The 27544-nt window shown below is 42.1% G+C and overlaps 1 protein-coding gene across 1 annotated transcript in view; it reads left to right on the forward strand.

Annotated features, from left to right (window-relative positions):
- Positions 1–7776: 7776 nt before the first annotated feature.
- The window catches only part of LOC139448618 (von Willebrand factor A domain-containing protein 8-like), a 69102-nt gene continuing 49334 nt past the window's right edge, over positions 7777–27544 (forward strand). Inside the window, exons 1-16 of the mRNA XM_071230182.1 lie at positions 7777–8011; positions 9414–9494; positions 10378–10433; positions 13154–13228; positions 14169–14279; positions 15576–15908; positions 16185–16234; positions 17038–17146; positions 17913–18017; positions 18530–18640; positions 20052–20186; positions 20631–20708; positions 21829–21989; positions 23597–23710; positions 24288–24456; positions 25000–25071. Coding sequence (XP_071086283.1) covers positions 7888–8011; positions 9414–9494; positions 10378–10433; positions 13154–13228; positions 14169–14279; positions 15576–15908; positions 16185–16234; positions 17038–17146; positions 17913–18017; positions 18530–18640; positions 20052–20186; positions 20631–20708; positions 21829–21989; positions 23597–23710; positions 24288–24456; positions 25000–25071 — 1884 coding nt within the window. The 5' untranslated portion in view covers positions 7777–7887. The remainder of the gene's footprint in view (positions 8012–9413; positions 9495–10377; positions 10434–13153; positions 13229–14168; positions 14280–15575; positions 15909–16184; positions 16235–17037; positions 17147–17912; positions 18018–18529; positions 18641–20051; positions 20187–20630; positions 20709–21828; positions 21990–23596; positions 23711–24287; positions 24457–24999; positions 25072–27544) is intronic.

The raw sequence follows: 27544 nt of genomic DNA on the forward strand, positions 1-27544 counted from the left end.
TTTAAAATATCTGCTATTACTTTTCTTTTCCTGTTATTTTGTTACATTTCAGACCATTACTAGTTTTTACAATTTCCTCTTCAGTAATTGGACTATCAAAAATACATTTTAACTTATTCTCTTTGGTCTGGTAGACAACGAAACCAATCAAACAGAACGATAGTGAAATCGTACGCAGTAATACATTGACGTAACGACGAATCATATGGACGTTGGATTGTTGGTTGTTTAACGCCGCACTCTGAAAGTATTCCAGCTATATTATGGCGGTCTGTAAATAATCGAGTCTGGACCAGACAATCCAGTGATTGACATCATGAGCATCGATCCATGCAATTGGGATCGATGACATGCATCAACAAAGTCAGCAAGCCTTACCACCTAATCCCGTTAGTCGCCTCTTACGACAAGCATAGTCGCTTTTTACGGCAAGCATGGTTTGCTTAATACCTATTCTACCCCGGATCTTCACGGGTCTCATATGGACGTAGTAATGCTGTTGTACTTGTTTATAAACCTTCACAACATTAACTGTTTATGTGTGTAAGGTAAAACAATAATATGTTCCCGAAATACAGAAACAAATAATTTGTCCACAGGATTTACAATCGTAAATTGTTCGGAATATTATAATCGAATCTGCTTTTGTCGCTTATTTATAGTAGGTCGTTTACTGGTTGTTCTGACAAAAAGTTGTCTTTTGAGTCAAAACGATTGGTTGGCTCTTTTAGCAGAGAAAACAGAGAATGTTTGTCTTGAAATGGTGCCTGAAACATCTGTTAAACAGTAAAAGGAAACATAGTTTACTGCATCTGATCCTCGATGTGTGCGTGCGTTTTATTTCAATGCACGGCTTTAGAAGACTATTTTAAAACAAATCCCTTTGCTTGAGAATTCAACCGTTTTACTGATATTGTCGGTGTTATATTAAACTAATCATGAATCGTGAACGCAAACATTGTAAGCATTTGTCCAAGAGTGCGTGTGCTCGTAAACTCATGTTCTCTTCGAAAATCCTTCAGACAAATAGAACGACTTTTTATTGTTATCTATATTATTATATTTGGTTAGATTATTTTCTTCCTTGCTTGATAACAGTATAAGGACCTATACCGAAACGTCGACTCACAGTAAATAAAGACATTGTTATTCATACATTGTGTCTACTTTGCCATCCGTCGCCTTCTCAGTCATGTTGAATTGTTTGATAGGCATTACTAAGAAGTTGACAAATGACAAAGTAGAGATAATTTAGAATAACAACTTCTTTATTTACTGTCTCGGTATAGATCCTAATACCATTGTCGCTTGAAGTGAAACCTATAAAACAGTTTAGTTTCTTTATGGTAAATACATTTAAAAGTAAACTTGATTCTGACTAGTCTGTCTTACAGACCCTGATACAAATATATCAAATACAGCCCATGCAAGTCTATAATGTTTGGCAAATCTAGATTACTGCAGTATCAGGAAATATCTGAAAATGAAGAGAGTCACTGGGCTCCCTTTTATTATATTCTTATTAAGATAACTGAACAACTGTTTTTTTCTGTACGATATGTTCATTTCAGAGACTAGATGTAAGTCTAGATACTGACGTACCACGTGAGAAAACTTAAAGGGCGGACGGGACAAGAAATTTATTCCAGCCAAACTTTTCAACATATCTAATTTTGTGAAGCGATACATTTCATTGAGATAATACAGAGTGGCAAGTCAACAAATTGTTAATTGTCTCCAGCTGACTATTGTCAGGGGGTGACCATCAACCCGGGCTCTGCGGAACGCGTCACGGCGCATAGTATGACATCTTGTGACAGTGAGAGGGTATTAACGTGCACCCGCCTTGTGTTATGGCGAGAGAGGGATCTCCCTTATGCGTTCCTCAATAACTGCAGTGTGATAAGATCTTATTAGTTGACAGTGCACATACCCACAGACATGTGATATTTTCTACTCCCTGTGACTCGCCATGGGTGTCCGTACCCCCTCTCAGGTTTGCCCGTCCCCCTCCCAGCGGAGAATGTGGTAAATAAACACGATGTCATCGAACCACATCATCTGACCCGCGGCTTAGCGGTAACTTGCTGCTAATTTACAAGGGACCCAGGGTGAGGGAGTGCAGGGAGAGGGGGTGTATCAAGCAAGTTCAGTGTCTTTGTGTTATTTTCTCGACAGCGCCGAAGAAGAAGAAGAAGAAGAAGAAGGAGAAGAAGAAGAAGAAGAAGGAGAAGGAGAAGAAGAAGGAGAAGAAGGAGGAGAAGAAGAAGAAGGAGAAGAAGAAGAAGAAGGAGGAGAAGAAGAAGGAGAAGAAGGAGGAGAAGAAGAAGGAGAAGAAGAAGAAGGAGAAGAAGAAGGAGAAGAAGAAGGAGGAGGAGAAGAAGAAGAAGAAGGAGAAGAAGAAGAAGAAGAAGGAGAAGAAGGAGAAGAAGAAGAAGAAGAAGAATTTCTGTCGACGAAGGACAGTAAAACAACTAGATTATCACACATATATGTTTAAAACTAGTACATAACCATAAAATATGACAATTCATAACATTACAATAGATAACATTGGGCTATATATCACCAGCAACTAAAGTGAGGTCACCATACTGGGGACCATGGGGACTTACAGTACCTTTGCTACCTGCGTGGACCCCAGCAGGATTTACACCATCCCTTTAGTCACTGGCGACCATTGACAGGGTTTAGCCGGAGATTTAAAACCAACAAATATACTACGATTAAAACTCTGGCAGAAATAAAATTACTTTGATTTATGTGGGCTTACATACCCTCTTAGGGGGACAATAATTTTACGCTACTTCAACCCCCTTCGAGGATATAGCCACTAACAATCATATACTACCAATTTATAAAATATATATCTTTGTACATCAAAATTTATAAATTACTTCTATTTTCCAGTACTTGATTAAAAAGATCCTTTATAGATGACACTTTGAAATATTTATCCCTTGTGATGGAAAAATCAATACAGTCAAGCAGGACATGCTTGAAGGTGATTCTTTCATCACAAGGGATACAAAATGAAGGATCCTCACCTTTCAATAAAAATTCATTTGTATACCTGCTATGGCCAATACGACATCGTCATATTATGACCTCCTCAAATCTGGACTGACAACCCAAGTAGGTGTAACCGATGGTTGGTTTAATTTGATGTAATTTATTGATACCTACTTGGGTGTCCCACTTCTTTTGCATCAGATAACGGATGTAAGATCTAATCACGGGTTAATAATCACTATATGGGATGAGAAGTGGTGTCACAGATTTGGTGAGTGCTGCTATAGCAGCAGCATCAGCCATTGTGTTACCAGTGATACCAACATGGCTTGGTAACCAACAAAAGACGATGTCGTACTGGCGAGTAGCAAGATCATTTTGTAGTTCAATAATTTCACATAAAAGCGGATGTTGACAAGATATATTCTTAATTGCCTGAAGACAGGAAAGTGAATCAGAAAAGATAATGAACCGTTTATGTTTAGATTTAGTATTTATATATTTGAGAGCAGTTAATATTGCATTTGTATAAATGAAATATGAGATACATTTTTTTATGAGTAAGTGAGTGAGAAAGTATGGTTTTACGCCGCTTTTTAGCAATATTCCAGCAATATCACGGCGGGGGACACAGGAATCAGCAACCCATGCTTGCAGTAAAAGGCGACTATGCTTGTCGTAAAAGGCGAATAACGGGATCGGGTGGTCAGGCTCGCTGACTTGGTTGAAGCATGTCATCGATCCCAGTTGCGCAGATCGATGCTCATGATATAAATCACTGGATTGTCTGGTCCAGACTCGATTATTTACAGACCGCCGTCATATAGCTGGAATATTACTGAGTGCGGCGTTAAACAACAAACCAAACCCAAAAACCCCCAAACTTACAATATATCATAGTATACAATTCAAGTATTCGGATATTTAAAGTTTTCCCACTTGAAGCGCTCATAGAATCATGATGAAGCGATCATAAAATGCCCATTGAAACATCGCAAAAAACCCTGTCTGTATTCACATTGGGCGGCATCTAAGCATCTGAAACCGTGGTCCCCGGGAATACCAACACAGAAATCTCTTGAAAGAAGAGACAGGGCGACATAGCTACACTTCGTCAATTAGAGGACTCTTTCTTATGACGGACTACTTAAAAAAAATGAACCCAAGATTGTGTTTCTGCGATCTGGTCTAGGGTCAAAAACTTTTTCCAGCTCCGTAAGACCATTTTTCAGCCATCTGTGACTCTTGAGGCAATTGTCCGATTTCGATCAATATTCGATGTGATTGTGAGTTTCCATTCGTACACGAAATATCCAGACTCATGGATCTAAACATTTAAGACTAATATTAATTAATTAATTTAAACTAATTCACCCTATTGATTCATGGAATGCTTGTTATTTTGGAGTCTTTGACTTAGGTCATGGGTCACATGGTGTGGCAGGTTAGGTATGTAAGATTCATGATTGAAAGTACCTTGTATGTTTTGTACTAGAATTCTCATGCAGACAAGAGCGTCTGAATGCATGGTTAACGACATTTGAAGCACGGAGCCGAGAGCCGATTGTTGGAGGGCGCGGTCGGTTTGTTATTGCTAATGACCAATGGGTTGTCGGGTATTTGTTTCAACATATATTCACGATTAAAATATTCCTCTGCGACATCTTTTATTCTTTGAGTGTATTTTTGTAGCCTTAAAAAAGTTATTAGATGGCTTTAGAAGTGGTGCGAAAATGGTCTCTGAAAGCATGATTATTCGTAAATGAATAGTGTCACGTACAGTGAGGTGAAATTGGGTTTAACGTCGCGTCCAAGATTATTGCACTTATATAGCGACGTGCATGCACGTGTATTTGTGTGGCTGCTTGTACTAGTCCGGACTGATGCCGATTTATAGTGCTAGCACACTGAGATATCATGCCGCAGTTTAACATGGATACCCCACTCAGACACAGTGTACTGAGTCCGAGCCGACCAGTCCTTGTTTAAGCCCCTTAATGCCGAGCGCCAGACAGGGTAACAACAAGTACCATCTTTTACCGTCTTTTGGTATGACGCGGCCAGGGATCGAACCCCGGACCTTCCGCTCTCCGGGCGGACGCTCTACCACAAGACCACGGAGGCGGTCTTGTGTCACGTACAGACCCAGACAAAAGAATATAAGAAAATTCGGAAAATAGGTTCCTTTCTATTGTATATGTATTTTAAAAAAGAAATTTAATAAAATACATATTTTCTTAAATTATAAAGCATGCAGTAGACAATACGTATATATGCCGTGGGTGAATTGACAAGGCAAGATGAATCGTGTGCCTTGAATACATTGTAACCCCTTGGATGAGGACTCGCCGGAGAGGGACTAGCTGATGGTAAGGCGTATACATAATAAAGGGAAATGTAAATCTAGAGGCGTGCACTGTTGGTTAGGTTTAAGCCCCCTTTACACAGGGCTGCGACCTTTGTGCCACCTTTGAGCGATCAAAAACTGGCCAGGACGTTCAATGGTCGCCTAAACCCAAATCATGTTTCTGTGTAACTGCTCCAGCAGTTGTTCAGCAGTAACTGCTCGAGTTGCTCAGCGTCTGCAACCACAATGAAACACTGCCGGTACAAGCCCTCTATCTATAGGCAGGCTGAAGAGGCACTACAGGTAGCTCAAAGGAGGCAGAAGCATTGCCATGATGTCTCAAGGGTTGCCGTGGTCGCCGAATGGAGGCACGGCGGTCGCCACAGTCATCGTTCAATGCACGCTGTTGGTCGCCCAAAGGAGGCACAAGGGAGGCAGAAGCATCGCCCAGATTGACGGGAACAAATTGCAACAGAACGCATCTTTTACCTGGCGCCCATTGGGCGACCACTGTGCCTTCATTCTGCAACAACGGCAATGCTTGTGCCTCCCTTCTGCCTCCTTTGAGCCATCTTTGAGCAACCAACCTCCTCGGCGACCTTTGTGCGACTGTTTTGAACATGTTCAAAATTTTACGGCGACCATGGCGATGTCTGAACCTCCTGTGTACCACCTTGGAACGACCTAGGCAACCATTCTGCCTCCTTTGAGCCTCCAACGACGACCTGGCAATTTTTATGGTCGCACACGGGAGGCACAGAGGTCGCCATCCTGTGTAAAGACCCCATTAAAGGTGTAATCACTGTAATGTTATGAGATGACAATAAACTTGTTGGAACATTTTTGACAAAAATAATTTGTACCAGGAAATAGTTGAAGAACAATTGCCTCAGCTTTTGCACACAAAATAATGTTTGATGGACGTGTTGCATGTTTTCAAAATATTGTGTTGTGAAAAAAAGTCGGATGTTTCTATCAGAGAAAAATCATTGTGTGTATTGAAGGAATGTAAAAAAAATATGTTCATACTAATGAAAAAAATATAAACTCATATTTTAGAGGTCGTTTACGATACTGGGAAATATTTTACTATCTAAAATAAGAGTGAAACAACAGACACGAACTAAATTTGCAGCTGGACATACAATTGCAAAACAATACACATACTTCTCAGCCTTTAAATACACATTAAAATTCTCATATGTAAATATAGGTGAATTCGTAACCAAACTAATTCGCAGACACTCCCAACTCGTAGACACAGTTCGGGGTGAACTCGTAGAAAAAGAAATAAAATAGGGTAATAGACTTAAACATAGACTTATTACATGTACATTTTGAATTATGAAGTAAATGTTTTAAAAAAAATAAATCTTAAATGACAATATATACTATTGCTATCCTACTGTTGTCTTTCTCTGCTTGGATATATTTCCCGGATTAATTATTTTTAATAGTATTTACAGAAGATCCTGCTAATTCTTTCAAAATAAAACAATAGTACAGTAAGCCCCTACTTCATTCACCACATACCGAACACTCCTCTCGTCCCCCTCACCTTGGGTGTACTTACCGGGTTATTAATTTATTTGGGGCGGTCGGGTAGGCTAGTGGTTAAAGCGTTCGCACGTCACGCCGAAGACCCGGGTTCGATTCCCCGACATGGGTACAATGTGTGAAACCCATTTCTGGTGTTCCCCGCCGTGATGTTGCTGGAATATTGCTAAAAGCGGCGTAAAACCAAACTCACTCACTCACTATTAATTTATTTACAAAGCGTCCTGCAAGAGAAATACTAATACTTACCATATCTTTCAGAAACCCATACTTGCTGCAAGAGGCGACTATGCTTGTCGTAAGAGGCGACTAACGGGATTTCAGACTCGCTGACTTGATTGATTCATGTATCCGAATTGCGTAGATCGATGCTCATGATATCAATCACTGGATTGTCTGGTCCAGCATCGATTATTTACAGACCGCCCTCATATAGCTGGAATATTGCTGAGTGTGACGTTAAACAACAAACAAATGTATTAAACACTTTTTTAAAAAGAAATGAACATGCAAACGAAACACCCAGAAACATAAACGAGGTCAATATTCCGCTTAGTAATAACAATATTGATTAGATTACTTATCATGATTTAATTCCAATAGCTAAAACATGTGTCTTCGAATTCATTCATTGTTTGTCTACGATTTCACTGTAAATTGTGTCTACGTGTTGGCGGTGTCTACGAATTTACCGCATCCATATAAACATTTCTTTATTTGTCAGTCGACAGCGCACATGTATTTGCGGAGCGCACACAGAATAACAGTCAGACTGAGTTATACGCGCGACACGAAGGGCTGTACCACTCAATAAACGTGGTACGCTTCCGTGGTTTCGAAAACTGTGTAAAAATAGCGACGATCCGAGAGGTCGAACTTTGGACCTATTGCAAGTACTTTGCACCTGTTTTGCGACCTGGATCTGTATGACAGCGATGTGACAGTGTAGGGGCCACGCACAGGTATATCTGATGTGGATCCTCACTAGGGTGAGCATGGAAGGGGCAGGGAGGCGCCTCAAACACCTGCAGGCGGTGCTGAGCCCCTCGGGAGCCAGAGCCGGTCTGAGGATACGGCTATCATCATCTACTGGAGGTAACAAAATTTTAAAAGCAGGCTTAATTGAATGAAATTGTGCATATTTATTGTAGATATTGCAGTGACACAGCGAAATTAAGCTGTTGAGGTCGTGGTAGTGTTGGAACGGTCCTGACCTGTCAAAGGTCATTATTGAGTCAGCCGTGTTTAATAAAAACAAAATAGATCTAGTCAAAAGCTCCGTAAAAAAAACTAGTAGCAGGCGACAACGTTTGTTTGTTTGTTTTTTTGTTGTTTAATGCCGCACTCAGCAATATTCCAGCTATATGACGGCTGTCTGTAAATAATCGATTCTGGACCAGACAATCCAGTGATTGACATCATGAGCATTGATCCACATGCATCAAGCAAGTCAGCGAGCCTGACCACCAATCCTGTTAGTCGCCTCTTAAGACATGCATTGTCTCCTTTTATGGCTAGCATGGGTTGCTGAAGACCAATTATACGCTAAGTCTTCGCTAATGCGAATGCGACGAGAAGATTCGTCTTCACTCATATATATAGGCTTAACAGATCAAGGTAGCTCAGTGCATGCAGAGACCACTCCCTTTTAAAAATGCTCGATCTGCACAGTCATTCCCAATGTCATGATCCCTATATATCGGGGCCTAGCTCTGGTTACCATGGTTACTGGTACTCTAATGCCTGTATTTTACTGGTATTAAAGGGGCACTGATCTCTGACAATTCACCGGGACTGGTTGATGCCTTTGTTTTTTCCCCTGGATACCGGGATGTTATCCCAAAATTCTTGACTAGTTTGCGAGCTGGGCTAAGTGTATTTGTTGCTTTTATTGATAGTAAAAGGGCGTATTGTCACATTGATCAACAAGAATACAGTTTTGTCTTGGAAATGATAAGGAAATGTTGATATCTTTGGAGGTAGCAACGTTAATGGTGAAAAGGTTTTGACAAGTCACTTGCTTTATTGCACAATTTTCGTTTTCACTATTTTGACTTGCAAATCAAACTAAATATTTCACCTGAGCATTGCTTATTTTATCGTGTATGTATTAGAGGCAATGTGTAAAATGACTAATATTTTCACATAGGCAATTTATCAAATGCCTAAATATTCAGTTCCATCAAAGTGTTTTGTTCACTGCTATGAAAATATCATTTTTTTTTAACCTTAGAAAACTCAGTCTCGTGACGGACAAAGGAGATATTTCCTTTCCCCACGTGACCCCATGAGAGAAACATGATATTTCACTTGACACATGAAATATCGTCTATGTGTACATCATGTAAACCTCATCACTGTAAAATAAACCGCTACGTTGGACATTGGCAATTGATCGATCATCAGTTACAAATGCTGATTTATTATGATGATATGTTCCAGTTGGTTATTTGTACTGATGCATTACCATGGTTACACATTCTTCTTTCTCCTGTAGATGGGACGAGGGCAAGTATAGGCGACATCAGCATCATCCTGCGAGATGCCAAAAACGCAGAGCTTGTGCCACGGAAATACAGTAAGTTACTCTTCATCTTCCAGCGACTTGCATGAGCTTGTCAGTAGGCAAGTAAAACACTTGAACATATATTTGTTTATTGGGAAAGACTATAGAATGTGTAAAATGCTCTTTGATTAGACACTTCTGAGGGTCAGTGGATAATACAGAGATGAAAAAAATTTAAACTTGAAATTTATGATGATCCGTTAAGAAAGCTGAGGACAGTTGAAATAAGGCGATTATTTTCCATTTGATCTACTTTGAAGTTTGTTCTTTCATGCTGAAATAATTCAAACTCTTTTTTATTGATTAACATTTCGGGGAGTTTTTTCTTGTTGTTGTTTTACATTTCTGGGATGTTACAAGAATAAAGAAGTTGTTATCCATAAAAAAGTGTCATTTATTTATGTTCTTCCAACTTCTAAATGCCTATTAAAAACTTTATTTAGATTTGTCAGTAAGAAAAACGACTTACCAGAAATTCATGTCTTTTTGAAATTTTAGTGTTGGCATATATTTGAGCCACCAGTTAAGATTTGTGTTGTTTAACACCGCAATCAGCAAAATTACAGCTATATGACGATGGTCTGTAAATAATCGAGTCTGGACCAGACAATCCAGTGATTGATTTCATGAGCATCGATCAACGCAATTTTGATCGATGACATGCATCAACCAAGTCAGCGAGCCTGACCAACCGATCCCGTTAGTCTCCTCTTACGACAAGCATAGTCGCCTTTTATGGCAAGCATGGGTTGCTGAAGTCCAATTCTATCCCGGATCTTCACGGGTCACGCATGGGTTGCTGAAGACCTCTTCTATCCCGGATATCCACGGGCCCCACCAGTTAAGAAAGTGCCTGAGTTGTCCTGTCTTATCGTTGAAACGTTCCTACTTCCAGTGCCGGCCAATGTCTCCCAGTCCGTGCTGCGCCACCTGAGATGGATCATGCAAAAGGTAAGTACACATCAGAAGGCTGAATATTGCGAAGAAAGTTGACTTCCAAGTTACTAACGGGGCGGTTGGGTAGCCTAGTGGTTAAAGCGTTCGCTCTTCTCACAGGAGACCCAGTTCGATTCCTGACATGGGTACAATGTGTGAAGCCCATTTCTGGTGGCCCAACTGTGTTGATGGAATGTTGCTTATAGCAGCGTAAAACCGTACTCACTCACTCACTCAAGTTACTAACTCTTACGGACGGCCTCCGTGGTCAAGTGGTAGAGGTCCGCCCGGAGAGCGGAAGGTCCAGGGTTCGATCCCCGACTGCATCATACCAAAAGACGTTAAAAGATGGTACTTGTTGTTGCCCTGTCTGGTGTCATCAGTCCGGACTAGTACAAGCAGCCACACAAACACACACATGTACATGCACATCGCTATATAAGTGCAATAATCTTGGAAGCGACGTTAAACCCCATTTCACCTCACATCACCTCACCTCACCTCACTAACTTTAACGTACAAGTGAGTAAATGGAACAGCTCCATCGTATCTCAACAACCTCGTCCGTGTGTACCAGCCATCTAGGAACTCGTGGTGTGGTGACAAACATCAGCTGGTCTCCCACATGGAAACTGAAATCCTTTTGTGCACGAACGTTTCTAGTAACTGCTGCATTAAATGCTCTTCCAATTGTCCTCAGAAAAGACCCATAACTTGATATTTTGAAGTCAAGACTTAAAACATTTTTGTTTGATAACTCAGCCATTTAACTTTTGTTTACATATGAAGGGACCTCCTCCGTGGTCTAGTGGTAGAGCGTCCGCCCGGAGAGCAGAAGGTCCGGGGTTCGATCCCCGGCCGCGTCATACCAAAAGACGTTAAAAGATGGCACTTGTTGTTACCCTGTCTGGCGCTCGGCATTAAGGGGCTAAAACAAGGAGTGGTCGGCTCGGAGTCAGTATACTGTGTCTGAGTGGGGTATTCATGGTATCTCAGTGAGCTAGCACTGTAAATCGGCATCAGTCCGGACTAGTACAAGCAGCCACACACACATACACGTACATGCACGTCGCTATATAAGCGGAATAATCTTGGACGCGACGTTAAACCCAATTTCACCTCACCTCACATATGAAGGTGTATTGTCAGCGCTTTGAGTATGCATTGTTGTGTGGAAGTTAGTGCATTATATGAATTCTTATATTTATTTTTACCTGACTATGGCTGATCTATGGGTGACTGTTGGGGCTATTTTCACTTTTAGGATTGTAGCAAACCAACTTTAAGGCTTGATAATAATATTTATCAATGTATTTCCTGCTGTCAAAGGCATTGTTTTATATGCAGAGATTAAGATTACTGTGTGTATTTTCTCGTAAACTAAGCCGGAAATAGCAATCAGCTGTGTACACGCTTCCTCCCAATCTACCGTTGATTCAGTTAAAACGTACCCAGTGATACCACTTCAAAGTATTTGATGCAATGGCTGGAGGAAATTGTATCTGAAATTATTATTTTATCAGGAATAATATATTCCAATCTCGTGTTATTTAAGTTGCAGCTTCCACCATATGTACTTAAAATTATAAGAACCGTAAGCGTAGCACTTTGGTACAGATTGTATGCAGGATATTTTTTGACGTATGGAACGATTTTGACCAGTTACCGTAGGGACTTCCCATGCAACATGTATATTTCGATTACAAAAACGTTATGTTGACATTTAATTGTCAAACTGCCTCAAATATGACCTTTAGCGGGTCATGGTACGGCATATATAATATGTGTATCCATTCTCTTGCAACTAAAGTTCGTTTCAAGGCGTCAATAGCGGTAATCTGACTCTGGTTGCTGTTAATAAAGGTGAATTGTGCGATCTACCGATTTCACCGAAATTATTGTAAACATTATCAAATGAAATTTTGAATATAATTAAAAAGAAAATATTGCAAACATTAGTCAAGATAAACAGTGAACATTTTTTATGTTACCATATTTCACCTCACCTCACCTTCATGCTGCCTCTACAATGAACTTCTCCTGTGTTTATGTTGTGGTTTGGTCGTATTCAGGGATAAAGAGGATATTATGTGAGTGTTCATGTCATACTATGTCTTCGACACGAGTCAGTGTCTAAATTCTGGAATTTAGACACGAGTGGCGTAAACAATATTATGACATGAACACTCATATAATGTTCTATTTATTACCGAAGAAGATGTCTTCATTCAGAGACAAATTTTAGTGTTAACCTATAAGAACCTATCAGAGGAACCACAATTTGTGAAATGACGTCAACAGTCTTCAGCCCTGACGTTGTTTCTAGTGTGACGTCATTCCGACTTACGCCACAATGCGATACAAATGATGTCAACAATGCCGTCCGGATGACGGAAACAATACACTGTTGTCCCGTAACGTGATACGACCCAAGGGCACATACGATTTTTAGGATATGTTTGCACTCGTAGGTAATAAATAAAATTATGTAGAGTTGTTTCGACTGATTAATCATGTATCCATTGTTCAACAAGTTAAAAGATAAGTAAAGGAGTCCTACTCAGAGTAATACCCTGACACCTTTTCAATATGCCGCTTGATTAATTCTAAAATCATCAAAATGACAAGTTGTTGTAAACCATGTTACAGTTCAGTAACCATGTTTCCAGACCAGACATTCTACTTGGACTTAACTACTGGCTTGTTGCAGACTGTAATTGTTTCCATGGTTACAGGACCTGCTGGGACAAGACGTGTTTCTGATAGGACCGCCCGGGCCGTTCCGCAGAGAGGTCGCCATGATGTATCTGGTAGGTTCTGTCTTTCTGATGTTATATGACTAACATAGATACTTTAGCAGTGGGTATCACCATGGATCTTGTGTGTTAAATTCAGGGTACCACGGACCACCAGGGTTTTACATGACATAGTAATATGTATTCAGGACACACAAATGTATGGTATGGATGCAGAACAAACTTGTGTTGAATCATGAGGGCTGTATAGTAATGTCCATTGTACCAAATTCTTGACAAGACTGGTCACGGGTGGCCCAGTCGTCTAAAACACAGAGATTTCGCTGTGCAGAGTTGCGTCCCTTGGGCACGCCAGAAACCTATGATTGTGGGTTCGAATCCCGGTTCGCCCCGATTATGTTTCTAGGTTTGTCAGCACCATACCCGTGCCCGTGGGTTTCACCGAATTGTAAACGTCTGAGACCTGCATCACTTTAGGCTTTCCTCCCACATTTAGCTGATACGCTGCGATATAACTGTAATACTGTTAAAAGCGGCGTTAAACCCAACTCACTCACTCACTCACTCACTGGTGGAAGTGGCTTAAAGCACTGCTTGGCATTCACTTGAGGAGCTAGCTTTCTACAGGAGTTGACAACTGGTTACATTGTGGAATTTTAGATTTGTCTAGCATTAAAACAAAATGTGATTGAAACACGCCTAATTCACCTGAAGACTAATACTCTGGCTGTTATGGTGGCCAAGAGCCTCAATTCAATGTGAAGAGTTGCATCCCTTGGGTATTCTAGGATGCTGGGATGCTTGGGTTGTCTGCACCACATCAGTGCCCATTGGTTTTACCAAAGTGGTAATTTTCTAACACCTACATCACTTTGGGCTTTGTCCTTACACCTAGCTGGCATACCTGATTTAAGAAAGTGATCAAAATGGCTGAAATATTGCCAATGTGACGTTACATATCAATGTGCTCACTCACTCACTCACTCTGTTACAGGAGCTCACCCAGCGGGAGTCGGAGTACATCTCATTATCTCGAGATACGACTGAGTCTGATCTCAAACAGCGGCGAGAGATCCAAGGCGGAACTGCCTTCTACATCGACCAGGTCGGTAATTCAGGAAATAGGCAGTGATATGTTGTAATATGTATTAAAGGAATTTTAGTTTTAATCCTTCACAGCTATTAATGCGATATTCTCAAAATATAAATTGATAAATAATACCTATTTCAAAACTAAAACTAAAAATATCTCAAGCATGTTTGGTCATTGGGTAATATGTTGAAATTTTTATTATAGATCAGTGATGATGATGATGATGATGATGATGATGATGATGATGATGCTTAAAGTGCATGACATTATAGTCCAATTACTTTCTCAGCTCCCTGTGAAGTATACAAGCTGCCCATAAGGTGCTGAAAGGTTTTCATTCACATGACCATTTCATCCTACCAGGGACAATGTTGAACTAAGTCACTGAGCCGGACCACCTGAAACATTTGGTCACCTCACCCCAGCACAGTTCTAACCCATAGGTTTCTGGTGACCTGTTCTAACCTTGAATCCCCACCGTAGGACCAGCATAGGTTTCTGGTGACCTGTTCTAAGCTTGAATCCCCACAGTACGACCAGCAGAGGTTGCTAGGGAGCTGTCCTAACTCGGAATCCCAACTGGTTAACCAGCATAGGTTGCTAGGGAGCTGTTCTAACCCGGAATCCCCACTGTACGACCAGCATAGGTTGCTAGGGATCTGTTCTAACCCGTAATCCCATGGTACAACCAGCATAGGTTGCTAGGGATCTGTTCTAACCCGAAATCCCATGGTACAACGAGCATAGGTTGCTGGGGACCTGTTCTAACCTGGAATAACGGTACGACCAGCATAGGTTGCTAGGGATCTGTTCTAACCTGGAATCCCATGGTACAACCAGCATAGGTTGCTAGGGATCTGTTCTAACCCGAAATCCCATGGTACAACCAGCATAGGTTGCTAGGGATCTGTTCTAACCCAAAATCCCATGGTACAACCAGCATAGGTTGCTAGGGATCTGTTCTAACCCGAAATCCCATGGTACAACGAGCATAGGTTGCTGGGGACCTGTTCTAACCTGGAATAACGGTACGACCAGCATAGGTTGCTAGGGATCTGTTCTAACCTGGAATCCCCACAGTACAACCAGCATAGGTTGCTAGGGATCTGTTCTAACCCGGAATCCCCACAATACAACTAACAAAGGTTGCTGGGGATCTGTTCTAACTTCACAGTGAGCTTGATGTGACTTGGCGAGATGACTAAGCTTTCTGGGTCCTGAGACTTTGTTTATTGTGTGCCAGCTGTGAGATTGACCAACGTCTTGTCCCCCTTTCAATTGTTCTTAACAAAATGTTTTACATTTCAGTGTGCCGTAAGGGCTGCCTTAGAGGGAAGAATTCTGGTTTTGGAGGGAATTGAAAAAGCCGAGAGGAATGTGCTCCCGGTGTTGAATAACCTTCTTGAAAATCGTGAAATGCAGCTTGACGATGGACGCTTTCTTGTAGCTGCTGACCGATATGATAAACTGCTCAACGATCATACCAAGGAGGAACTTGACTCTCTCAATCTTGTACGAGTTAGTGAACGATTTAGGGTCATTGCTCTTGGCTTGCCAATTCCACGTTACCAAGGCAACCCACTAGATCCACCATTACGTTCCCGGTTTCAGGCCAGAGATGTACATTCCCTGCCTTTTAAGGTAATCTTGAAATGATTGAAAAACTAAATGTTTTTTACATTGTTCTTCTTTAAGGATTGCAGTTTTTAAATTTTTTTTATGTTAATTAAATACATTTTCCCAACACATAAATGAATTTTAATAATTTGGTCCTGGTGTTATTTTGGAACTATGTTTCATGACTACTTTTAATTGGTCTAACCTCATGTTTGTCAGATGTAATACTTTTATACCAAAGTTCTGCCTGTCAGATGACTATGATTACGACTTGCCTGCAGAGATATTTTCATATTTCAGGAAGTTTTAGAAGCCCTGCAAGAAAACACCAGGAATGTGGCTCCAGAACGGTAGGAACATACTGTCCATTTGTAATTTTGTTTGATTTAGTGTGTTTTTTAATACCGCACTCAGTAATTTTCCAATAATTGAGTCCAGTCCAGTGATTGACATGCTTAACCATCTGATCCCGTTAGTCTCCTCTTTGGACAAGTATACTAACCTAGATCTTTATTGGTGAGCCGGGGGCACGGGTGGCCCAGTTGTCAAAGGCGCCGCGATTCGCTGTGCAGAGTTGCGTCCCTTGGGAACGCCAGAAACCTATGATTTTGGTTTCGAATCCCGGTTCGCCCCGATTATGTTTCTAGGTTTGTCACCATACCCGTGCTCGTGGGTTTCACCGAAGTGGTAAATGTCTGAGACCTGAATCACTTCAGGCTTTCCTCCCACATATAAGCTGACACGCCGTGATATAACTGGAATACTGTTAAAAGCGGCATTAAACCCAACTCACTCACTCATTGGTGAGCCATCATTTCAGAAGGCTCGTTGGTATAAACAGACTGTGTGCTTCCAGATTAGAGTTGCTCCACAGCAACCCATGCTGGTCATTAGGGGCGGCCATATTGATCGGGTGGTCAGGACTTGGTTGATTGTTTACATACCGTGATGGTATGGATTGTTGCTCACAATATTAATCACTGGATTTTCTGGTCCAGAGTAGATTAATTTCAGGTTATGCAATGGAATGAAGTTATGCTTGTTCTAGTCCTGTCTAGAAAAATGAAATAACAGTCAGGAAGTGTTTCTATTGTTGGATGATCGTGTTGGATTTTCCTGTACATATGTTTATCTAAGAGAAATCTGGTTCCAGGATATCCCAGCTGTTGTCATTTGCGTCCACCATGTTGACGACTGAGTCCACCTCCCTGGGGCTGCCGGACTTCCCCCTCGACAATCTCGTGCATCTGGTCAGGATCATGGTAGGTACACAGAGTAATAATCAGTTGGTACTGAGAGTTTCTGTGAAGGAGTTTCTTTGTTCATTGGGTCATCCCACAGATGATAGCCTTACCTTGTCAGCTTGCCCTTTTAATTTCTGTTTCTGACATAGGACATGGGTTGTCTCCCCTTGTTCAGTTGTGAAGCATCTGCTCAGAGAGCGGATTGTCGGATTCGTTCCACAGCCATGTCATACCAAAAGATGTTAAAAGATGGACCTTGTTGCTACCCTGTCTGGCGTTCTGTATTAGGGGCTAAAACAGGGACTGGTCGGCAGAGTCAGTATAGGTGTCTGAGAGGGGTGTTCATGTTAAACTGTGGCAGTGGGCTAGCAATTTAAAAAAACAACTGTTTTTAATCCAGAGTAGTACACAGACGTGCTTGCATGTCACACAATATAAGAACAACAATCTTGAACTCGACGTTAAACCGCATTTCACATCACCTAAAAGCGTTTCCGTTGATGGTCTCAGGGTTGTCTCCCTTTGTTCTTCAGAGTGTTTATGGTCCCTGACACAGGAGTTGTCTGCCCTTGTTTATCGATGTGGTTTTGTTCCAGGACACAGGAGTTGTCTGCCCTTGTTTATCGATGTGGTTTTGTTCCAGGACACAGGAGCTGTCTGCCCTTGTTTATCGCTGTGTTTTTGTTCCAGGACACAGGAGCTGTCTGCCCTTGTTTATCGCTGTGTTTTTGTTCCAGGACACAGGAGTTGCCTGCCCTTGTTTATCGTTGTGTTTATATTCCAGGATGCTGTACCGTCAGTATCCTCCCTGGAGCTGATACAGAGGCTGTACCCTTACAACATCATGCTGGGCAAGGAGGGGAAGACGGCCGTGGAGGACACACTCACTGTAAGTTCACACATCAGTTGATAGCTGTGAAATCACTTGTACATCACATACAAAAGATCAGGGGTCGGATACAAAATGTTCAACTCCTTTATCCCTTGATGTGTATCTGTACTTTGCTCTCCACCCCAATATACCAGGAATCAGTCAATCTGTATCTGACACGTGAACATCCGGGGTAGAATAGGTCTTCAGCAACCCATGCTTGTCGTAAAAGGCGACTATGCTTGTCGTAAGAGGCGACTAACGGGATCGGGTGGTGAGGCTTGCTCACTTGGTTGAAGCATGTCATCGAATCCCAATTGCATGGATCGATGCTCATGATGTCAATCGCTGGATTGTCTGCTCCAGACTTGATTATTTACAGACCGCTGTCATATAGCTGGAATATTGCTGAGTGCAGCGTTAAAAAACAAACCAACCGACAAATATAGATGCATCAGTGTATGAATTGTATTTCAGATATCCTCTAAACATTGCTGTCCTTGACCTTGACCTTGACCTTGACCTTTCAGAAATTTGAGTTAATTGGGTCGACCCCTGTGTACAGTGTAGGGAGTGTGGATAAGCAGGGAAACGAAGCCATGGTGATGCTGTCTCAAGGCCGAGATGTGCACCCAATACAGGTGAGCGGCACACACGTCTCGGGTAGTACAATTACCTGTCATCTGTACAGTTGAGATGGATTGACGCTAGGGAGTAGATGAACCTGTCATCAGGGCTCGAAAAATCCACTTGTCACCTTTGTATTGCAAAGTGGCATAATGTGCAGGGCGAGAAGGATATGAAAAAACTCTCGTCCTCCCGGGCGAGGACATAATTTAATTGTATTCAATTCATCTCTAATCGTTTTCAATACTATATGCAGGATAGGCTCGAACCTAAAATATGTTTTCATCTCTCGCATGTTCTACGTGATAACAATGAAATAAATGTCACTCCTCTCATGAATAGACGACATACTTGGCAACTGTCCGTTACAGAAAAAAACAGTAAGTGCGATTGCGCTATTGAATCTTTTGGGAGATATAACAATGTTTTTTATTTTTGTAGTCAGCGATTCGTTACTGATGCTCAAATGTCAAAATGATAGTGAACAGCTGATGAAAGATTTTGTGAGGGAATTGGTCGACATATGGAAGTTTTTGATCGGGGATGGGGTGGTTGATGAGAAAAAAGAAGATTTAATTAACAAACAGGCCGAGAAAAGGAAACTTTCTAAAAAACAGTATGTCTGTGAAAAAAGAAAACAAACTGTGGAAGATGCATGGTTGAGCAAGTTTGAATGGGTGGAGATGAACGTAGATGGCGGGGACTCCTATAATATTTAACAGGGCAAGTTAAAATATCATGTACTTGCCCTGCAGGACAAATTGTGATTAAGAAATCTTTCGAGCCCTGTGTCAGGTATAGTAATTTAGTGACAGCTGTACAGGTGAGATGGACTGATGCTTGTGTCTCAGGTAGTAGACGTACCTGTCAGGCATAGTGATTTAGTTACAGCTGTACAGGTGAGATGGACTGATGCTTGTGTCTCAGGTAGTAGACGTACCTGTCAGGTATAGTGATTTAGTTACAGCTGTACAGGTGAGATGGATTGATGCTTGTGTCTCAGGGACCGCCTCCGTGGTCTAGTGGCAGAGCGTTCGCCCAGAAAGCGAAAGGTCCGGGTTTTGATCCCCGGCCGCGTCATACCAAAAGACGTTAAAAGATGGTACTTGTTGTTACCCTGTCTGGCGCTCGACATTAAGGGGCTAAAACAAGGACTGGTCGGCTCGGAGTCAGTATACTGGGTCTGAGTGGGGTATTCATGTTAAACTGCGGCATGGTATCTCAGTGAGCTAACACTATAAATCGGCATCAGTCCGGACTAGTACAAGCTGACACACACACACACACATGCATGCATGTCGCTATATAAGTGCAATAATCTTGGACGCAACATTAAACCCCATTTCACCTCACCTTCCTTGTGTCTCAGGTAGAAAAGATACCTGTCAGGTATAAGTCATGGTGTAAAACAAGATGTTTTTTCAGGTGTCCGCCGGCATGCTCCCCTCGTCAGCTGGCGACAAGGACTCGCCGTTCATCAGGACCGGCTACCATGATGCTCTGCTGTCGGAGATGCTGCAGTCACACGTCACAACAGACTTCTGTCTCGTGGGGCCAAGGGTAGGGAAACTCACCCTGGTATATTCATACAAAAAAATAAGGGAACAGACATGACGATAGCATCATGATAAAGAATTGACAATTGTGATGATGTTATTCATGGACATGGACACACTTTGGAACTCTCGCAAGTCTGCTGGTCCACTGGACCGAGACAACTAATTTATTCTGAGGACAAGTAAAGATCTAATGATGGTAGTCCTCATTCACTGGTAGCATTTAAGGGTTATAATTCTGTACCAGTATTTAATGCTTCAATTTTGCTACTTATTGGAACTGAATATTATGACAGAAAATTTTAACATGGTGAACGTTTTTGTCTTGTTCAAGCAGGACTATCTACAAACTATGAGAACTTGTGAAATAAGGTGTACACAATTCTTTTTTGACTAGTCTTAAAAAAAGCTGTTTTAGTCATGTGATTGCTGTCGTGTGTGGTTGCAGGGCTGTGGCAAGAGTGTTTTGGTCAAGCAGTTTGCAGATCTGCTAGGCTACCACACAGAACCCATCATGTTGTATCAGGTAATCATTGCTTGTAAAGGAAAGTAGCTATGCGTTGGCTTGTCACTGTCTATAAAGAACATTCCAAAATGTTTCACTAAAAGATCAAAGGAGACAATAGTACTTTATTACTGTGATAAAGTGCACATTTTGAGCAACGTTTCATCGGTTGACATCATGAGGCTGTTCAAATTACCCCCCTTGATCTAGCGTAACCTTGGTAACATTGTCCTATCATTCCTATCAATCGATATAATCGATTGGTGGAATAGTTTAATGCTACATGATTTTAACAATCGTGAGAAGGAAATAACAGCCACAGATTTATCGAACAAGAGTTACATCAACACCCGTTCCTCGACTGTGAGCGAGTGAGTGAGTGAGTGAGTGAGTGAGTATGGTTTTATGCTGCTTGTAGCAATATTCCAGCAATATCATGCGGGGGACACCAGAAATGGGCTTCACACATTGTACCTATGTTTGGAATCAAACCCACCGACCCTTCCTCAACATTAAGGACTTCTGAATTCTGTTTTCATGAAGACTTCTCATTTGAATTATTTTTTTGTTAACTCCTAGCTCCAACTCAGAAAATAAAATCTGACAAATGAATAATCAGTTTGTTTTTGCCTTAGGCTAAAAAAAAAAAATTGTCTTGGTTCTCAGGCACCACCCCAAGTATCATTAAGTTTTGTCGCACGTTTTGTTTTTATTTCCATTTTTTTTAAAAAATAAAAAAATCCTAAAAATCCTAAAAAAATATTCTAGGTCCAACGGTAGTCAAATACTGTATTCCAGTATTTTACTCATCAAGGAATACATTTTTGTAGGGAGCCCTTTCCCAGGTTAATTGTACAAAATTGTTTATTTGGTTACACAACTGTTTATTTGGTTACATACAAGTTTGAACAACCAATAAGAAAAAACATACCACCCGCCGGCACTATATTTTCAAAAACCATTGTCTGAGAACCATTTTAAAAATATTTTTAAGCCATATATGGATGGGTGACTTTAAACAAGGGGACATAACTCTATACCATATTTTATTAATCTGGACATGTATTTTGTCTGGACTGTATGCAGTGGACCCATCATGAGAATAATAATTGAAGAATGTTTTATTTTCTTTGGAATCTAGGATATGACATCACGAGACCTACTTCAGCAGAGGACGACGTTACCGAATGGCGACACCACATGGCGACACTCTCCACTCGTCACGGCAGCCCTGGAGGGAAGCCTGGCTGTACTTGACGGGGTTCATCGAATCAACCCGGGGTCTTTCTCTGTGCTGCATAGGTTAGTACAGGTGGGGGAGACAAGTGGGTTATGTGTTTGCTTGTCACACTGAAAGCGTGAGTTCGCTTCCCAACTTGTGTAACGTTCCGTAAAACCTATTCGTTGTGTCCCCTGCCGATGTGTTGTTGGAATATAGCAAAAATGGGCATCAGACCAACTCACTTACTATCAGATTAGCACACCTGTCCAAAATGATTGTTACTTCCCGAGAAATTATTTGTCTTTTTGACATCGAATTCTTTTACATTCTTAATGGGCATTTGTCATTTGTCACAGATCTGCTGCACCTGTTTACAATGAACCATCTTCCCAAGGCAAGGGAGTTAACTGACTATAAAAGTCTAGTTTCCACCCATGCCGAATTAGGCTGGAATTCCGGAGTTACATTTTGGCTGGACTAACGAGTCTATTCATAGTCCAATCAAAATTGGACCCGTGAAGATCCGGGGTAGAATAGGTCTTCAGCAACCCATGCTTGGCGTAAAAGGCGACTATGATTGTCGTAAAAGGCGACTAACAGGATCGGGTGGTCAGCCTTGCTGACTTGGTTTATACATGTCATCGGTCCCAATTGCGTGGATCGATGCTCATGATATTAATCACTGGATTGTCTGGTTACAGACCGCCGTCATATAGCTGGAATATTGCTGAGTGTGGTGATAAACAAAAAATAAAAAAAAATAATCAAAATTGTGCAACAAACTAGACATTCAGTTCGCCAACAACATGGAATTCAGCGTTCAGATTTGGATTCGCAAACCATGTGTACCATCAATTTGGCGTCGACAAATATTTTCCAAATCTTTTCATGTTTTTGAGAAGGTGCTCTAATGATTGGGTGCACTGCGTGAAGTAAAGTCTGATTTAATTACATAATATAGATCTTGATAATCGATCAGATTGTCTTGACTGGATGCGGCCATTTTATTTGAACCAATTGCAAGTGATATGAGAGGGGGAATCTGATTGGTCAATGGGAGGGACATAGAAAGGACAGAAGTTGTAATAGCGACTGGTGACCCCTACGATCTAGCTACGAAATTCCAGCCTAGTTTGGAAAGGGTTGAAACAGGACTTTTAAAGTCAGTTAATTCCCTTGCCTCTGGAAGATGGTAATAAGGATGTGCTGTGACATCTCTGACTTCATCTTCCCTGTTGCAATCTCGGTCCTAGTATCCCAGGCTTGTCATAGCCTTCTGACATGAGGATCTTGTGGTTGCATGTCATTGTATCCCAATTGCGTGGATCGATGCTCATGATGTCAATCACTGGATTGTCTGTCCAGACTTGATTATTTACAGACCACCGTCATATAGCTGGAATATGCAGTGTAGCCTTAAACAACAAATAAACAAACAAACACACTCTTGAATTCATTTTCTTGAGATGTACATCTGTGATTGTAATTATTTTTAGATTTTACATCTAAATCATCAATATCACTAATTACTTTCAAGTTCATTATCTTGAGATTTTACATTTCAGATTTTATATTGCTTGAGATATTACACCTAGGTTTTAATTATCTTGATTTTCATATATAATTGTATTGGATTTGGAGTGAATTTTGTGGATTTAGTAATCTTTGACATCTCTGCTGCCTCCAGATTGGTCCACGAGCGAGACCTGCAGCTGTATGACGGGACGCGGCTGGTGCGACACGACAGATACCAGGACATTCAGGAGAAGACGGGGCTGTCCCAACAACAACTGGAGGAGCGGTGAGCTGAGAACCACTCCTGGGTTTTGGGGTTCTTGTAGTATTTGGGTTATTGCAGTATTTGGGTTTCTGGGATTCTGGGTTCTTGGAGTTCTGGGTTCTTGGAGTTCTTCAGATGCTGGGTTCTTGGAGTATATGTGTTTCTGGGATTCTGGGTTCTTGTGTTTCTTGAGTTTCTGGGTTCTTGGGTTTCTTGGATTGTTGAGTTTCTGGGTTCTTGGATTCTGGAATCTTGGGTTTCTATGATTCTGGGTTCTTTGAGTTCTTTTATTTCTGGGATTCTGGGTTCTTGAAGTTCTTGGGATTCTTGGGCCTCCGTGTTTTTGGAATTCTTGGGTTCTGGGATTGTGGTGTTCTTGGTCTTCTGGGATTCAACATTCATGGAGTTCTTGTGTTTCTGGGATTCTAAGTTAATGTAATTCCGGATTCTTGGAGTTCTTGGGTTCTTTGATTGTGGTGGTCTTGGGTTTCTGGGATTCTGATGTTCTTGGGATTCTGGTGTTCTGGGGATTCATGTGGAGTCTGCTGTTCAGCTACCCTGCTGCTCCACGTTAATCTCCTCACTGTTCTGTATTCAGGAGGATTTTCCCCATCCATCCATCCTTCCGCCTCATCGCTCTCGGGGAGCCCCCGGTTGTCGGGAGCAGCAAGCAGCAGTGGATGTCGCCGGAGATGTTGACGATGTTCCTGTACCACCACATGCGGCCGCTGTCACGGACGGAGGAGACAGATGTTATACACAAACTGGTAGGTATTGTAGGGTAATCACCATCTACCGGAGCACTGACTTTAAAAGTCCAGTTACCACCCTTGCCAAACTAGACTGGAATTTCTGCGTTATGATTTGGCTTTTGAGTCTTTGCATAATCCGAGTCAAAATCGCGTAACGAAATAGACATCCTGTTTCGAAAACTGCCGTGCAGATTTAGGTCGATTGCAGGATTTGCAAACTATTTGCACCGTCAACTGGGTATCTACAGATATTTTCCAAATCTATTTATGTTTTAAATTAAGATGTTCAAGTAATTTGATGTATTTCGCAAGGTAAGATCAATTTTATAACAATGAAGATCTTTATTACTGATCAGACAATCTTGACTAGGCGCCACTATTTTGTTTTAAGCATATGCAAAGGGTGGAAACTGGACTTTTATAGTCAGTTAACTCCCTTGCCTTGGGAAGAGGGGTGATCACCTTTGTAACAAGGAGTAATGATTTCTGAAAGGTTCAGACGTTTGTCTACAATATTTTATGACCAGTATAATAATAATGGTGTTTCTTTGATTTCAGGTTCCTAATGCTGATAATTTGAGTAAACTGTTTGATTTCGTCCACAAGCTTAGAGATTCAACAGACCCCACTGTAAGCATGGACCACTTTCTACAATATACAGCTGTGTTTGGGCACAATGATGGCACAATGACAGTGTTTTTTGTCTAAAGCAAAAATATAACTGACATGTAACACTGGAAATAGTAGGAAATTGTTAGAACAGACTTACCGTATTCGACGTACTAAGCGCCCCACTCTAATAAGCGCCCACGGCGATATTTGCTGATATATTGGCTAGTGAACAATACCAATTAGCACCCCTTCCGATTGATCAATGTACACAAGACTTATTTATTCGCGTATTATGCATACTTGTGTATTATATGCACCCTTAATTATGGGCATTTAAATTCTGGAAAAATGTATCTCTTGTACATGTTGTATATAAACATTTCAGGCTGTCAGCATAAACCACAAAATTTATCTTTCAACTCTGTCTTTTTCACCAAAATAATATTCTAATAAGAGCCCCCTATTTCTAATTTTGAGAGCGCCCTGGGCGCTTATTACGTTGAATACGGTATTATTAAATGAGGCTTCTTGATGAAACTTGTAAGCACATGATACATGATACACGATACATGATACAGCCCTGTTGCAATCCCTGGTTAAATTAGGTTCCTAGCTACCTGTGCTTGTTTTGAAAGGCTACTGAATTGATTGGATTGTCAGACTTGATGACGTGATTGATTGCATGACATCGAACACAGACACTGGGACTTACTTAATGATGCAATTTTTTAACTTATCCTGCATTACTCCGTATTGCATTTACTGCTGTCTTTGACAGAGTGACGAACTGTGTGAGATCCAGCTGCTGAAGAAAGTTGTCCCAACCAGCTCAGGAGGCAGCGCCCTCTCACAGTCGGCACGTGACCCGGAAGTCATGACGTCACACAAAAACACATAACTGCTTTGTCACCTCCACGGACGGACGTACTGTGTATCCCTTGTGGAAATTAAAGCTTATTATTTGTTTTTTATATTTTGCGTGTTTCTACATTCATTATATGCTGCTACATTGTTACCTGTTATGGGCCGTGACCTTAGGGTCTTCCCATTCGTAAATTGTAACGTTTATCGCTCGTCTGTTGCTCACGTCACAGTAATTTACGGGCGCAATGTTGTTCCCGCCATTTTGTTTTCTTTCCCGCCATTTTGGCCATTCACCACGTGGCCACGTAATGTCGTGTTCTGCGTTTTGAATTCTCTCTTTGGCTTGGGTAATACATTACATTTATGTATGTTGTTTTGGTGTGCTTAAAGCCTTGCCTTTTCGCTACCTCTCAGCGTAATTGTTTCTTCTCATAAACTTCAATATAATACGAAGTTTTTGAGTTACATTATGTCTCCCGTACTCTGTGGTTTTGCCACATGGTTACGTGTTTGCACATGGTTATGTGTTTGCTTAAAGCTATGCTTTTTCGCTACCTTTTAGCGTCATTGTTTGATCTCATAAACTTCATTGAAATACAAAGTTTCTGAATCACATTATGCTTCCCATACTTTGTGATTGGCCACATGGTTATGTGTTTGCTTAAAGCTATGCTTTTTCGCTACCTTTTAGCGTCATTGTTTGATCTCATAAACTTCATTGAAATACAAAGTTTCTGAATCACATTATGCTTCCCGCACTTTGTGGCTTTGCCACATAGTTATGTTTTGCTTAAATTCCAGATTTTCTTTCTCGCTGCACTTGTTGCCGCGGGAACAAATCTGGTCGGGGCCGCCCCTTTCTGCCGTGATTGTACGACGCCCTGTACTTTCACAAGGCAGTGCCGATGTTGCAGTCATTCGTCGCTGTGATCCTTCAGCTCATGCGAGTATCCAGGACACACCTCGCTCAACGTGCTCGTCGACCCCCACCTACGTTGACGGCAGCAGCGCTCAGCGGAGCTTCGCAGTGCTCCCAGCACCAACGGCGGCTCCCAACGTAGAGTCTGCCTCCCATGGCACGACATACGACCGTTCACGGTCTCCTACTCCACCGGCGGCTCCAGCGCTCCCAACGTAGAGTCTGCCTCCCCTGGCACGACATACGACCGTTCACGGTCTCCAACACCACCACATCAACGCTGATGCCGGCGCCTCTGATGTCCCGGCGCTCCCGGCGCCTCCGGCGCCTCCGGCGCTCCCGGGGCCTCCGATGTCTCGGCGCCTCGTGCGCTCCCGGCGCCTCTGATGTCTCGGCGCCTCGTGCGCTCCCGGCGCCTCCGATGTCTCGGCGCTCCCGGCGCTCCCGGCGCCTCTGATGTCTCGGCGCCTCGTGCGCTCCCGGCGCCTCCGGCGCCTCTGATGTCTCGGCGCCTCGTGCGCTCCCGGCGCCTCTGATGTCTCGGCGCCTCGTGCGCTCCCGGCGCCTCTGATGTCTCGGCGCCTCTGATGTCTCGGCGCCTCCGGCGCTCCCGGCGCCTCCGATGTCTCGGCGCCTCGTGCGCTCCCGGCGCCTCCGGCGCCTCTGATGTCTCGGCGCCTCGTGCGCTCCCGGCGCCTCTGAAGTCTC

This window comes from Haliotis cracherodii, unplaced genomic scaffold (genome assembly GCF_022045235.1).
Source record: "Haliotis cracherodii isolate W230 unplaced genomic scaffold, xgHalCrac1.p SCAF_7, whole genome shotgun sequence".
In the NCBI taxonomy this organism is placed as follows: Eukaryota; Metazoa; Mollusca; class Gastropoda; order Lepetellida; family Haliotidae; genus Haliotis; species Haliotis cracherodii.